General features: G+C 46.3%; 4 protein-coding genes across 4 annotated transcripts; 1 reads left to right on the top strand and 3 right to left on the bottom strand.

Moving 5' to 3' along the window:
- Nucleotides 1-679: 679 nt before the first annotated feature.
- Nucleotides 680-2,305, bottom strand: FMAN_09326 (putative maltose permease (MalP); the record flags this gene model as incomplete). The annotated part of the gene is made up of 1 exon (XM_041830154.1): nucleotides 680-2,305. One exon carries the CDS (start codon nucleotides 2,303-2,305, stop codon nucleotides 680-682), a length of 1,626 nt encoding a protein of 541 aa, XP_041680846.1.
- A 1,012-nt stretch (nucleotides 2,306-3,317) lies between these two features.
- On the top strand, nucleotides 3,318-6,523 carry FMAN_09325 (uncharacterized protein; the record flags this gene model as incomplete). Its single annotated transcript, XM_041830153.1, has 3 exons — nucleotides 3,318-5,240; nucleotides 5,287-5,428; nucleotides 5,493-6,523. The coding sequence occupies 3 exons, from the start codon at nucleotides 3,318-3,320 to the stop codon at nucleotides 6,521-6,523; spliced, it is 3,096 nt and encodes a 1,031-aa protein (XP_041680845.1).
- Nucleotides 6,524-6,612: 89 nt separating this feature from the next.
- FMAN_09324 (uncharacterized protein) lies at nucleotides 6,613-8,654 on the bottom strand (the record flags this gene model as incomplete). Its single annotated transcript, XM_041830151.1, has 2 exons — nucleotides 6,613-7,724; nucleotides 7,775-8,654. 2 exons carry the CDS (start codon nucleotides 8,652-8,654, stop codon nucleotides 6,613-6,615), a joined length of 1,992 nt encoding a protein of 663 aa, XP_041680844.1.
- Nucleotides 8,655-9,598: 944 nt separating this feature from the next.
- FMAN_09323 (uncharacterized protein) lies at nucleotides 9,599-11,258 on the bottom strand (the record flags this gene model as incomplete). The annotated part of the gene is made up of 2 exons (XM_041830150.1): nucleotides 9,599-11,118; nucleotides 11,189-11,258. The coding sequence occupies 2 exons, from the start codon at nucleotides 11,256-11,258 to the stop codon at nucleotides 9,599-9,601; spliced, it is 1,590 nt and encodes a 529-aa protein (XP_041680843.1).
- Between the last annotated feature and the right edge of the window lie 1,431 nt (nucleotides 11,259-12,689).

Here is a 12,689-nt window from a genome sequence, read left to right as displayed (position 1 = left end):
GGGGGGGGGGCTTACTACTATAGCACAAGACGACTCGCGATCTCCACACCCGCCCATCCTTGGACAAGAATCTCTGCGTTGTTCGCTGCATCTGGAATAAAAAAACGTATGGCTCCAAGTTGGACAATATAAAGGAGCTGAAAAAAGCGCGAATATCCCGACTCTTCAGCGCCTGCACTCCAGGTAGCAATCTGGTGAGATACGAATGAACAAGAAGCCATGAAAGGCATGGACGGAGAGGAGGTATTTACAGTAAACAAGAACCAGGGAGAAGAGACATACGAGCCAGCGGAGAAGTTGCCAGAATTTTCAGCTCGCAAAGAGGAGTGGTAAAGGTCGGCAAGCAATACATACGCAAACAGTTTGCAAACATCACAAAAGCATCCTATGAGCAGTTTATATCCCCACACTCGCTCTCTTCTCTGGTGTCACCATTACTCGCAAGCATGGAATCTGAAGTTTGGCTCACAAAGCTGCACATCTCACATTCGCGAGAGTATTAGATAAAACAAGTAGTCAACCTAAATAGACGTCGGCCTAGTGCCCCTTAGGTGCTATTGACAAGAATGATATCCCAAATGCTTAAATCCAAAGCAAGGCATTCCCTTCGAAATAACTTTCGGACGGATCCCTCTCTGTGGGGATATCGGACAAATCAGAAGTTCAAACCTTGTGTTGATCAACGGCGAGCAGCATCTTGAACGATCAAGACGTTATCATCCTCAGCATACGCATCTACCTTGTACTTGGCAAACTCGCGGGTTGCCACTTTGTTAGCAAACAAAAGATCAAGCTCTTCAAATGTTTTGTTCTTGGTTTCAGGAAGGCGGAAAAACGTCCAAATGAAGAAGACAAAAGAGCAGCCTCCCCAGAAAAAGCCAGTTTTGCCGCGCCAGTTTCCTGCGGTCGGGTTGAGCATATAAGGGTTGACGACATTGCAGATGATCTGAGCGATGTAATAGGCAATGCGGCTGACACAAACAGACTTGTTTCTCAGTCTGGTCGAAGAAACTTCCGAGATGATTGCGTAACAAACAGGTCCAACAGTCATGTAATAAACGCCCAACCATATAAGCATCATGCTGGCTTGCGCATAGTTTCCTCCCTGGGAGTCTCCAGCCCCGACACTGATGAATCCAACAATCATCAGCACAGCTGTGAGCAAGCCAAGCCCCCAAAGATACAATGTACGTCGACCAAGGGGAAGCAGCCACCATGATATGATTGTGCCCACAGAGGCAATCCCAAGACCACCAACAGACATTCTGAAAGAAATCGACTCAGGCAAGCCAGCCTGCACGAAGAAGAAAGTGGGAGTGCCACCCATGGCAGATCCACAAAAGGGCTGGGCAGCAAAGGCCATGCAGGCAATCTCGGTTCTGCGTCGGTCAACCCCACGGAAACAATCCAGATACGAAGTACCTTGGTCGATGGACTTTTCAATCTCATTGGTATGTATCATCATGGCAAGAGCCTGCTTTGCATGACCAGGAGCTGTTGAGGAACTTAGGCGGGTGATTGACTTCTCAGCGTTTTCGTAATCGCCGATGCGGACGTAGAACCAGGGGGACTCGGGGGCGAAGAATAGGACGATGAATAAAGGGACGGGCCACGCCCATTGGATTGCGAAAGGGATTCGGTAGGACCAATGCCCGGTCGTATTCGAGAAGCCTGCTTGTACTCCAGCCGAAATCAGCTGTCCTATGGCCCAACATAGGTTGACATAGACAGTCAGATATCCTCTTAATGCCATGGGGCAGACTTCTGATGCATATGCAGGAGCCATAGTGGCGAAAACGCCCCATGGGATACCGCAAAGGAACTGGCCAACAAGAAGGACGGGAAGACTCGGTGAGAAGAACGAGATAAAGATGCAACCACATATGGCAACCAGGGAAGTAAGAAGCACTTTGCGATAGCCGAACTTATATGTGAAGTAACCATTGGCAAACGCGCCAATAATAGTCCCAACGCTCACGGCGTTCGAAAGTGCATTCTGCCAGGAAGCTGTGATTTGCCAGGAGTTGCTTTTGGGCTGGTAGCTTCCATAATGCTCTCGGAAGGATGGTTGGGCGAAGAAAGATGAGATAAGAACGATATCGTAACCCTCCATGATGATCGAGGTAGAGAGAAGGACCGACCACATGACGGCCTTGGGATATTTCCGAATGGCTTGCAGCAATGTGAGGTTGTGTTCCTCTTCTGCAGCTTGCTTTGCGATGGATGCATCTTTGACCGTATCATAATTTGGCGCATGGTCATCTTCGCTGACCCTAGCAACCTTGTCGTCCGTGATAGCAGCCATGATGCAGGAAAATATGCAATGGAGGCCTAGATGTACCTGAGGCCAGAATAAATCAACATTGGCTGCGTATCGAGATGTGCCAGGATCGGCGGCATGAGCTTCATTTATAGGGAAACAACAGAGACCGCAGACATTGGCCGCCTGACGAACCCCAGACGCTTCGTCCCATATTGTCTATGGAAATCCCGGTTTCTTGATGATCACCCGGGGATTGTGGGGAAGAATCTGGGGATAATCTGCCAAGGGTCTCCAAAAGCTTATTGCCCTAGCTCGCGTTGAAGAATATGGAGTTCCAGTGGGGGGCATGGATGGGTGCTCTGATCCCCACCGGAGCTTTGAGTCTTCTGAAGCTCCGGCGGGGGAGGAGACACTTTTGGCAAAGTCACTGAAGCCTTGACGACATTCAGCCTCGTATTTGGCTAAATAGCGAACTGCATTGCTGCAACGTCGATGAGGGCCTCAGCCTGCATGTCCGGGTTGAACCCGGATTACGCGCATGGGGAAAGACGTGCCTGCCGGGAACTTTGATCCGGGACTGTGATCAAAGGTGTTGTCTACAAGATGTTTGTTTCGTTGTAGCACAGGTCGGATTCCATTGAGTGTTGTGATTGGTGAGAGTGAAGCAAAAGAAATGATATCTGATGGGAGTTGCAGCTGAGGTATCGGAATTGATTGAATTGAGACCGGCAAGGTCAACCTCAGAAAGGTGCCCTGTGGTTACATCATCACATGCAAGTCGGCTCAAGATACCTAAGGTAAGAATGGAATGTAGGGATGCTCAGTATAGGGAGCTGGGTCCTTACACTTTTCATGTGTTGTTGATAATGCATTTTGAAGAAAAGGGAAAGTCAGGTCATCAATGCGGAACAAGAAAGATCCATGCCGCCACCTTCGCTTGTCTTCATTACTCCGCACTGTTACATCCATGAAGCTCACAACTATCCAACGACATCCATCATGAGAAAATGATTCACGAATGATCCTTATCGCAGCGTCGTGAGTGTATAGCAAGATGGAGAGCCATGCCGACAATCGACCAGTGGACGGCGATGGCGAGACAGAAAACGTGCAGTGTCACCGTTGCAGGCGCGTCTTCACACGCCCGGAACATCTAAATCGGCATTTGAGAGTCCATACCCATGAGAAGCCATTCATCTGCACGAAATGCAATAAATCTTTTGCACGCCTAGATGTTCTTCAGAGACACGAACTCACACATACACGCGCAAATCCCTTAACTGCGGTGGAGCAAGTGTCAATCAGAGCGTGCACAGAATGTGCTTTTGCCCGCATGCGTTGCTCAAGAGACTTGCCATGCACGAGATGTAAAAAAAGGCGTTTTGATTGCGTCTACCCTGAGCCCAGGACACGGAAACCTCAGCCTGTGCCCCAGAAAGAGAAGAAGAGGAAGGGAAGGAAGAAGAAGAATTCGAGTCTTCAGTCAGCCGAACCATTACCCGCCCAAGATTTGGACGAAGATGCGGAGGGTGGAAATGATACGCAGGCACCAGAGCTATTGGCAACGGTACCAATGGAAACAGAGCCATTGGGAACCGAGTCGGCGGAAACAGAGCCGGCAGAGCCCATGGACGCAGAGGCCGTGGACGAGGAGCCAAGAGAAACAGAGCTTGCTATGAACGATAGCGAAGTCAATGATGCCAACAACCTTTCTTGGAACATCAATGGTTCTAACGCTTTCACGGCTCCTCCAGCAGGCGGAACTTGGCCACCTAATGATGAGTCAATTGCTGTTACACAACAACCAATGAACCCAATGCTCCAAATCGATGACATAGGAAGCTTTCAAGAAGTATCGGATCTCACCATGGATATCCCCAATATCAATTGGCTCTCCGACAGTCAGTTTACTTCATTATGGGAGAATCAATTACCTATCATCCCCGAAGGCCTTGGGTCAATGGCATACACATTTTCTTCTGAACTAATAGGACCTAATCCTGTCTCTTCTTGGGTCGCAGAACAGCCCTTGGACGTCAACATGAGCATCAATGGCCCAATGGAAACGCCAGCCATCGAACTAGATCAGACACACTACCCAACAGTTGTGGAAAGCCCTTACGACGGGCACGCGAGTAGTATCAACGGTTCTAATGCATCATCCTCAAGCAATGGGGCCCTCTACGTGGATGGAACAGCAGCTAGAGCTCCATTTCGTGGTCAACTACTCCCCCAGCAAGCCGGCTTACAGATCAATCGTCCTGAACAGGACCCTCGCCTGCCCGAAGCAGATGGGTCAGACTACAGTTATCTAAAATCTTTAGTGGCGAGTATGCGAGAATCCTCTGATAATACGTTTGTGCCAGAGGCTCTCTACTCCAAACTATCGTCCGTGGTTCAGGATGAGATTGGGATCGATCCGTCGCTTGATTTAGACGTTCAGATCCCCCCTCTGGAAAACATCAGGGCCTTTGTGCTGCTGTATTACCAATGCTTTCACCCGACGTATCCGTTTCTACAGAAAAACTCCTCCGTCTGGCAAATTTCAGACAACTGGATCCTGTTACTAGCTGTAGCAACCACTGGCGCTCGGTATGCTGGGAGTAGGTGGTCATCGGTTATGTCAGAACTTCTAGACAAGGGTTTGAAGCACAGGGTTGACTCCATAATCAAAGAAAACACCGGCAGTGCAAACGGTATTTGGGTGCCTGGCAACTTTCAATCACATGGCCGGATGGACCTCCAAACACTTCAAGCATCTATTCTGAACATAATCTCTCGAATTCATAGCGGCCAAGAAGTCATGATGGACTGGGCTCTGTATCAAAGGCTCGCTCTCGTAGAGGAATGCAGGACAATGGACCTACTTTCACAGACCCCACCACAAACTACTGACACGCCAATTCAAGATGGCGATGTAGCTATCTCGGCATGGATGCAAACTCAGTCAAAGTTGCGCACTGGCTTGATGATTTGGGTAAGTCTAGCCTTATCTTCAGAGACACACTCTCATGGTTATTTAGGTCCTCGACACGATCGTTTCCCACGAATTTAACTGTCCTCAAGTATTGAAAGTACACGAGCTCAGAACAAGACTTCCGTGCCGAGAGTCGATATGGAACCAGCCAACCATGGAACAAATACATAGTAGGGACGCGCATCAGGGTTTGTATTTTGAAATCTAAGCGAACGACATCTGGCTTATACTGACTTTAGAATATTCGGATAGTCACGGTACTCGAGGCACTTCATCTTCTTTACATGGAAAAGCGGCAGCCATCCAACTTAACGGAGTTTGGAAACATCGTTCTGATATACGCAGTTTGTGCGAGGACCAAGGAAGCAGCCTACCAGTATGGAACGGCCTTGTCACGATGGACTCCAGTTGCTCATGTTGAGCCACGAAAGGAATCAGTTTCCGTGACTGAAACGTGGCCACCAACTCTTGAAATGGTCACAAGATGGAGAAACAGTGCCTGTGACGCCTTTGATATCTTGCATTGGAAAGCGAACGGCAAAGCAGCTAATGCTGGTGGGACAGAGCACCCGACGATTCTTCACCTCCACCTTTCCCGGTTGTATATCTTGACACCTACGAAACATTTTCAGAAGGTCGCTGCGTCTGCAGTCCTACGACAAAATGTCAACGAGCTTCAAAACAATGTGGAATACTCGGAAGCATGTAATCACATTCAACGCTGGGCCAACATCGACCAGTATAAGGCAAGGCTGTCCATCATCCATGCTGGCGCTTTGCTGTGGCATGTCCGTCGATATAGTAGCAACGACTTCATAGAGCCCCATGCTATTTACCTTGCTACCCTCTCGATATGGGCTTACAGCGTGTTCAATACTCCTAGGACCGAGTCCCAGCAACAACGGTGTGATGCAGTGTCAAGGTCGGCGCCAGCTTCAGGGGATCGTGAATCGCAGGGTTCAGTTGCAACTGATGAGGTAGAGAGCGAGGAGGAGCCAGATCCGACGTTTATCCATCTTGATCGTCCTTGTGATGATGAAATGGTACAAGTATATATAAGTCGGGGGCATAAGATTGCTGGCCACATGCAACGAGTTGGCAATATCTGCAGCCCCAATGCTCCACCGAAGATTCTCAAAGAAGGTATAAGGATATTATCACATGCAAGAGCCAAAAACAAGGAATGGGGGATCGAAGCTTCCTATATTAAGGGCTTGACGAGTCTGTTACATGGTACCACTGCACAAGAAAACGGACGTGTAAGTGGAACGTGTGTACTCTAATAACTTCTTCTCACTTCCTCTTGTAATTTTGAGATACCCACTCTGCCAGAGTGCTCTACGTACCATGAACTCCCAGCGACCCGAAAGTCTCATGCTCCCCGAACAAAGACTGGCATCTGAGTCAAAGGACAGTCAACAGTGACCGTTGCTCCGGATTCGTAAGACTCATTACCGTTGAAAGAAGACCATTTCTCTCCATTTGAGAGCTTTGGTAGGTAGACTTCCGTCTTGGTTTGACCCGGTTTTAATACAGGACAGACCAGATACTTGTCACCATAGAGGTACTGAGTCGAAATGTCCCAGGAATTCTTATCGTCGGGGAACTCATAGAACAGAGGTCGCATGACTGGTGTTCCCTTTTCATGCGCTTCTTTCATAAGCTTTCGAGTGTACGGTCGAAGGTCCTCTCTAATCTTGATATACTTGACACAGATATCATAAACTTGAGGGCCATAAGACCAGACCTCGTTAGGCGCTCCACTGCGACAGGTCGCACCGCCTGTCGTCCCTTGCTGTGGTTGTTGAGGTTCACGGTCACCATGAAGTCTCATAACAGGGCAGAATGCACCCCACTGGAACCACCGCACAAAGAGCTCTCTGAAGCCTTCATCGTTGGGATCGCCTCCATGAAATCCGCCGATATCTGTGGTCCACCAGGGGATGCCCGAAAGACCCATGTTGAGGCCTGCGCATAGCTGGTTGTGGAAGCTAGACCATGAAGAGGCAATATCTCCGCTCCACACAAGAGCTCCGTACTTTTGGCTGCCAGCCCAAGCACAGCGAAGGAGATTGACGATGTTCTTCTGACCCGCTGCCTCCTGGCCTTCATAAAAGGCCTGAGCATAGTTGACGGGATAGATATTTCCAATCGTCCCGTTGGAGCCTAGCCAGTATCGATAGTTGTCAAAGTCATATGCTGCATATTCTGGTTCTGCTTCATCGAGCCAGAACGTCTTGATGCCTTTGGAGTAGTAGTTCTTGTTTACTGTATCCCATATATATTTCCTTGCGTCTGGGTTTGTGGTGTCAATATGTACCGTTTGGCCCTGGAAGTCGAGGCCAATACGGACACCTCTATCAGTTCGGATCAAATATCCATGCTCCAGCATGTACTGGTAATTTTCGGCTGTTTTATCAACAGTTGGCCAGATAGAAACCATGAGCTCGATTCCGAGATCCGTGAGCTCCTTCACCATAGCATCTGATCGTCGTTAGCAAGCTTTTTCTTCACTGTCTTCCGTCGGTACTCACCGGGATCAGGCCAGTAATCTGAATCGAATTTCCAGTCTCCTTGCTTGGGCCAATGGAAGAAATCTATAACTATGAGATCAATCGGAATTTCCCGACGCTTGTATTCCCTAGCTACCTCGAGAAGCTCCTCTTGTGTCTGGTATCGGAGCTTACACTGCCAGAACCCAAGTCCATACTCAGGCATTATGGGAACTTTGCCAGTAGCATCTGCGTATGCTTCAACGATCTCTGCTGGTGTATCCCCTGCGACAATCCAATAGTCGAGGATTTGAGTTGAGAATGCTTCGAAGCTCATGATGTTCTTGCCAAATACAGCTCTTCCTATCGCGGGGTTGTTCCACAACAGTCCATATCCAAGTGAGGACACAGCAAAGGGAACGCTTGCTTGAGAGTTGCGGTGTGCCAGCTCAAGATCGAGTCCTTTCAGATCAAGCCAAGGCTGTTGATACTGGCCCATTCCAAAGATCTTCTCCTCTGGACTGACACTCTCAAGACGCATTGTCAGATGATAGTTGTCTGTTCCCAGAATACCCTTGAACTCGCGAGCCTCCACTTCCAGAGCACTGCATTTTGGATCGAGAAGATCCCGTCTATGACGAGAGTACTCTTCCAGAATCAGTTTCCCATCTACTTTCTCAATGATCAATTTGCCCTGGCGGGAGATGCGGGCTTTGATGTTGCCATTCTTGATGGATGCAGACTCGTCAGAAATAGAGATTTCTGGCGTCACTTCTGTAAGCTTCTGGAGGGCCCAATCTTGTGATGGCATCACGGCGGCTTTGGTCGCCCTCACACGGAATGCATTTGGACCCCATGGCTCAATCCAGAGTTCCTCTGCATCGTATTTGTAGCGAAGGCGAGTCTTGTCGTCGAAGAACATGATGGTTTCCAGCCTTCAGATGGCAGGGGAATGGATGATACTGCCTGAAGATGAGAGTGAGGAGAAAAGAGAACATACCAGTTCTATGTTTCACAAAATCTATGAGTTTCTAGTTCTCATTCTGCTGTCGTGTAATAAGTATCTCTGTTGGATGATCTTCATGTCGTGTAAGCCAATCGCTTCCCCGCCGGAGTAATGCAAGTCCTCCAGTCGGGCATCAAATCGATAATCCAATGACAGCATTCGTGAGGGAAACCACAGGCTAAGCACCCCCCGCCGGACCAATTTGTTTGTTTAGCTATTTAGTTACCTAGTTAGTGTCATACGCTTTGGACTATGTTACGTATTGTCGCATTCTGATGATGAATTAATGAAGGCTAGAGAGGCTCCCCTAAATCTATCCTAAATTTACTAAAACTGTCCCAAGTTTGCTAAAGCTATCCTAAATTTACCTAAGTTGTCCTTAATCTACCTCATTATTTTAATCACTATCATTATCTTGGCATGGATACCTTCAGTTTTACAATCATCACTGGATTTTTCCTTTGCCTTGGATCTTACGCAGCACCCCAGGAAAGGCTCAAGAACTCTTCTTATGTAGACTATGAGGTCCCTGCAGGTCTGTGTCAAATATCCATATCAAGTGCATTGGATCATTTCAGTTAGACTTATTGTAGTTTCTCTTGAATCCTTCAGCGTGTCTTTTCAATATCAAATACCAACTTAATCCTTCCCGGGGATCTCTCTATTGTGTTTGATCAGCCATATAGGAATCCTCGGAATGCGACTGTCTTCCCCATAAGTTGGGAGTTACTACTTGGCTAAAAGCAGAGTGTCAACGTATCACCATAGGTTAATTCTGAGCTGCAGCTATCCATACCAATTATTTACAAGTTCTTTCAAGTAATTATCGTGAACCTTGACTTGTTTACCACTTACATTCATCAGCCTTGCCTTCTCCTCAGTCTTTTCGCCGCACCGGGCCCTGCAGACAAAAGATCTGGAGTTAATCCTTGCTCCTCGGCGGTGCTGGACTGCAGGTCAGGTTCCCGTTCAGAGGCAATATATGACTCGGACGGATGGTGGCTTTCGAATTCTTGGGAGAGTCCAGTTTCTACAAGCGGCGGAATGTTGAAATCCAAGTGAGATGGCAACTTGTCAATTGCCGAGCAAATCCTCGTAAAGTGTCCTGGCATCCAAATATCATAAATATTTCTTATAAAACAGTAGGCCGTCCATTTGTCCTTGCCGTCAAGTTCGGTGAAGTCAAAGGTGCGAACTGGATGGCGGTAGTATTTCGTATCCTTATCCTGAACTACTGCATAATGGCCGTAGACTTGTACAATTCGATGGTTATGAGAGATCGAGAAAGCTAGTATCTGGCGGTTGACTTCCTTCTCACGGCCGACAAGACGGAAGAGCTCGATAATAGCTCTTACGGCAAGGGTCATGCTATGAGCATTCTGGCGATCTGCGATTTCAAGCGCTGCGGCGCCACACTTGACCTCACATGTGAGAAAAGGGAAGTACATCTGGTATGTCGCCATAAAGAAGGACTGGTCACCGGCAATGAAGTTACCGATAAAGGGGGAGAGCTTTTTGAGCTGCTCCTCTGAAAATGCATGGCGCCTAAAGCCTACCGAGAAGTCAGGCTGTGGTCGAATGCTTGTCAGAGGGAGAGAGTTGCTCCATCCTTCGTTGGTGCTTTCAATCAAACAATCAAGCTCCTTATCCCCATAGGTAGCAAGAGTCTCCGCGGAGGGGACGATCAACGGGGTGATGTCCCTTATGATTCTTACCTCATTCCTGTTTTTGACTTTCTGGCAAGTGTCTTCGAAAATATCGTCGCGAAACAGGGAGTCTCTAGGTGTTTGCTGCTCCTTCTCAAGTAGTGTTCGGCAAAGGGACTTGCTTTCATCAGTGATGCCCAGTTTCGACTTGTCCATGAAGCTGCCCTTTGTCTCGAGCAGCGTCTGGTACCGTGGGTTGTGGTACGGCGCACACTTCTCTTCCCTGGGTCTTTGGTCGTTGGGAGTCGCAGAGCTGGCAGAGCCAGGCTCCGATCGCTTGCGGCTCCTCAAAGAAGGCGAAGACTTCTTTCTGGCAAGAACGCGCTCCGTGTCAGAATATTGCTTGTGTCGTGCTGGCCAGCGTCCCTTTGTGACCCAACAAGCGATGGGATCGGTCTCGTCGGTCTCGCCGTTGTCTGGCGATTGAGGCGTTCGGTTGGATGGGCGGTTGCCCTTGAGAGCACGATGCTCAGGCTGTTCCGGAGCGTCTTGATCTTCACGCTGTCGTTTCCGGCGTAAAGATGCAGCAGGCGTCTGGAGCTCTCGAGATGGCTTCGGAGGGGAGGGTCGGCGTCTGTAGAGGCGAGCACAACACACCGTTCGTCTGCGCGAGGTCGGTTCGCTTAAGGAGCTGGCGAGATGTCTTTTGGTGTTCCTGTTTGCGCACCTTACCGCTCTGGACTTGATATCCGATACCAATTAGCTACAGTTGCTTCTAGAATAGAGGGAGAGGGGGAGGTGTACCTGGACGATTGAGTGCTGGAGGCTGGTGGTTGTTTGGGTGGGCGCGTGCTTGCGCGCGAGTGAGTGCCATGGTGACAAGAATACTGAGAGCCGAATGAATTTGTGGTTTTGTCGATTAACCAAAGGGTCTGAGATACTGGAGTGGAGGTGAGGACCAATTTCGATGCATTACTCTGTAGAGTCAAGGAGTTACAGTGGCTGGATGATCTTCCCGTAACCTTTTTCTAATGTACCGCATTGGTGAATTGCGATTTCCTGACACAAAGCAGGGCCACAAAGCAGGACCACAAAGCAGGACCACAAAGGAGGACCACAAAGGAGGACTTAGACCCTTGGAAACACAAAGCAAGCTGGCCAGGTCTATATGCCTGCCTCGAGGATCCGAATCCCCATCAAGGCGTAGCAAGGCTGTCACTAATGGAGCACGACAGAATGAAAGCTTCCCATTGCTGGTGCAGGTGACAGCTGCAGATGTTGCGCATAGTAGAAGTGAAGGCTTGGTAGGAACCAAGCGGAGGCGGAAGAACTGATTCAGGTATGGCATACTCAGGGTTTAGCAACAGAGCTTGCCAGTGCTGTAATAAATAGTAAAGATAAAACCGAAAAAAGAGAACTTGCCTTTTTTAATATAATTTATTTATATTTAATTTATATATAATATAATAGTTATAGTAAGTATTTTAAGGTAAGAGGTTTAACTTTATTAATAAAAATAAAAGGCTATTTATAGTATTAAATATAAAAAAATATATTTTTATTTTTATTTTTAATATAAAAAAAGATTTTTTTTAATTTAAATTATTTTTTTTTATTATTAGCTTAATAAGGCTATTAAGCTTTTAACTTTTTATTTTAAGGCTTAAATAATAAGGCCTCTATAATAGGCCTATATTTCTAAAGTTAAAATTATATAAGGTTTATCTGCCTTAATAATATAATTACTACTTTAATTAAATAATATTAATACTGCCTATAGGTCTTTTAATAGCTATATTAGCCTTTTTTCTTTACTTTAACTAAAAGATCTTTAATTAACCTATTTAATATATTAAATTAAGTTTATTATATTTTTAAAGTATATTTTCTAACTTAACTTTCTTTTTATTAATTATAACTATTAGTATTAACTATAGCTATTAATATAATACCTATTATATAAAATAGCCTATAGCTATATAATTAGGCCTATTATATAACTAGCTATAACCTTAATATAGCTATTAGGCCTACTTTATAAAAAGTTAATAAAAAAGAATTAAAAAAGATTTATATAATAATAATTACTATTAAAAAAAACTTTTTATTAAAATATTAATTTAATTTTATTAAAATAGCTATTTTTAATTATAATTTAATTAATTTAATTTATTATATAAATTATTTTAATTTAATTAATTTAAATTAAATTAATTATAAGCTATTAAATTTAAAAGACTTAAAAAGGGTTTTAAAAAAAGGTTATTTCCTTAAATTAAATTAGGCTATATTTCTTATTACCTTT

The sequence above is a fragment of the Fusarium mangiferae genome (genome assembly GCF_900044065.1).
Source record: "Fusarium mangiferae strain MRC7560 genome assembly, contig: FMAN_scaffold004, whole genome shotgun sequence".
Classification (NCBI taxonomy): Eukaryota; Fungi; Ascomycota; class Sordariomycetes; order Hypocreales; family Nectriaceae; genus Fusarium; species Fusarium mangiferae.
Note: the sequence above shows the minus strand (reverse complement) of the source record. Positions and strands in the feature narration are given on the sequence as shown.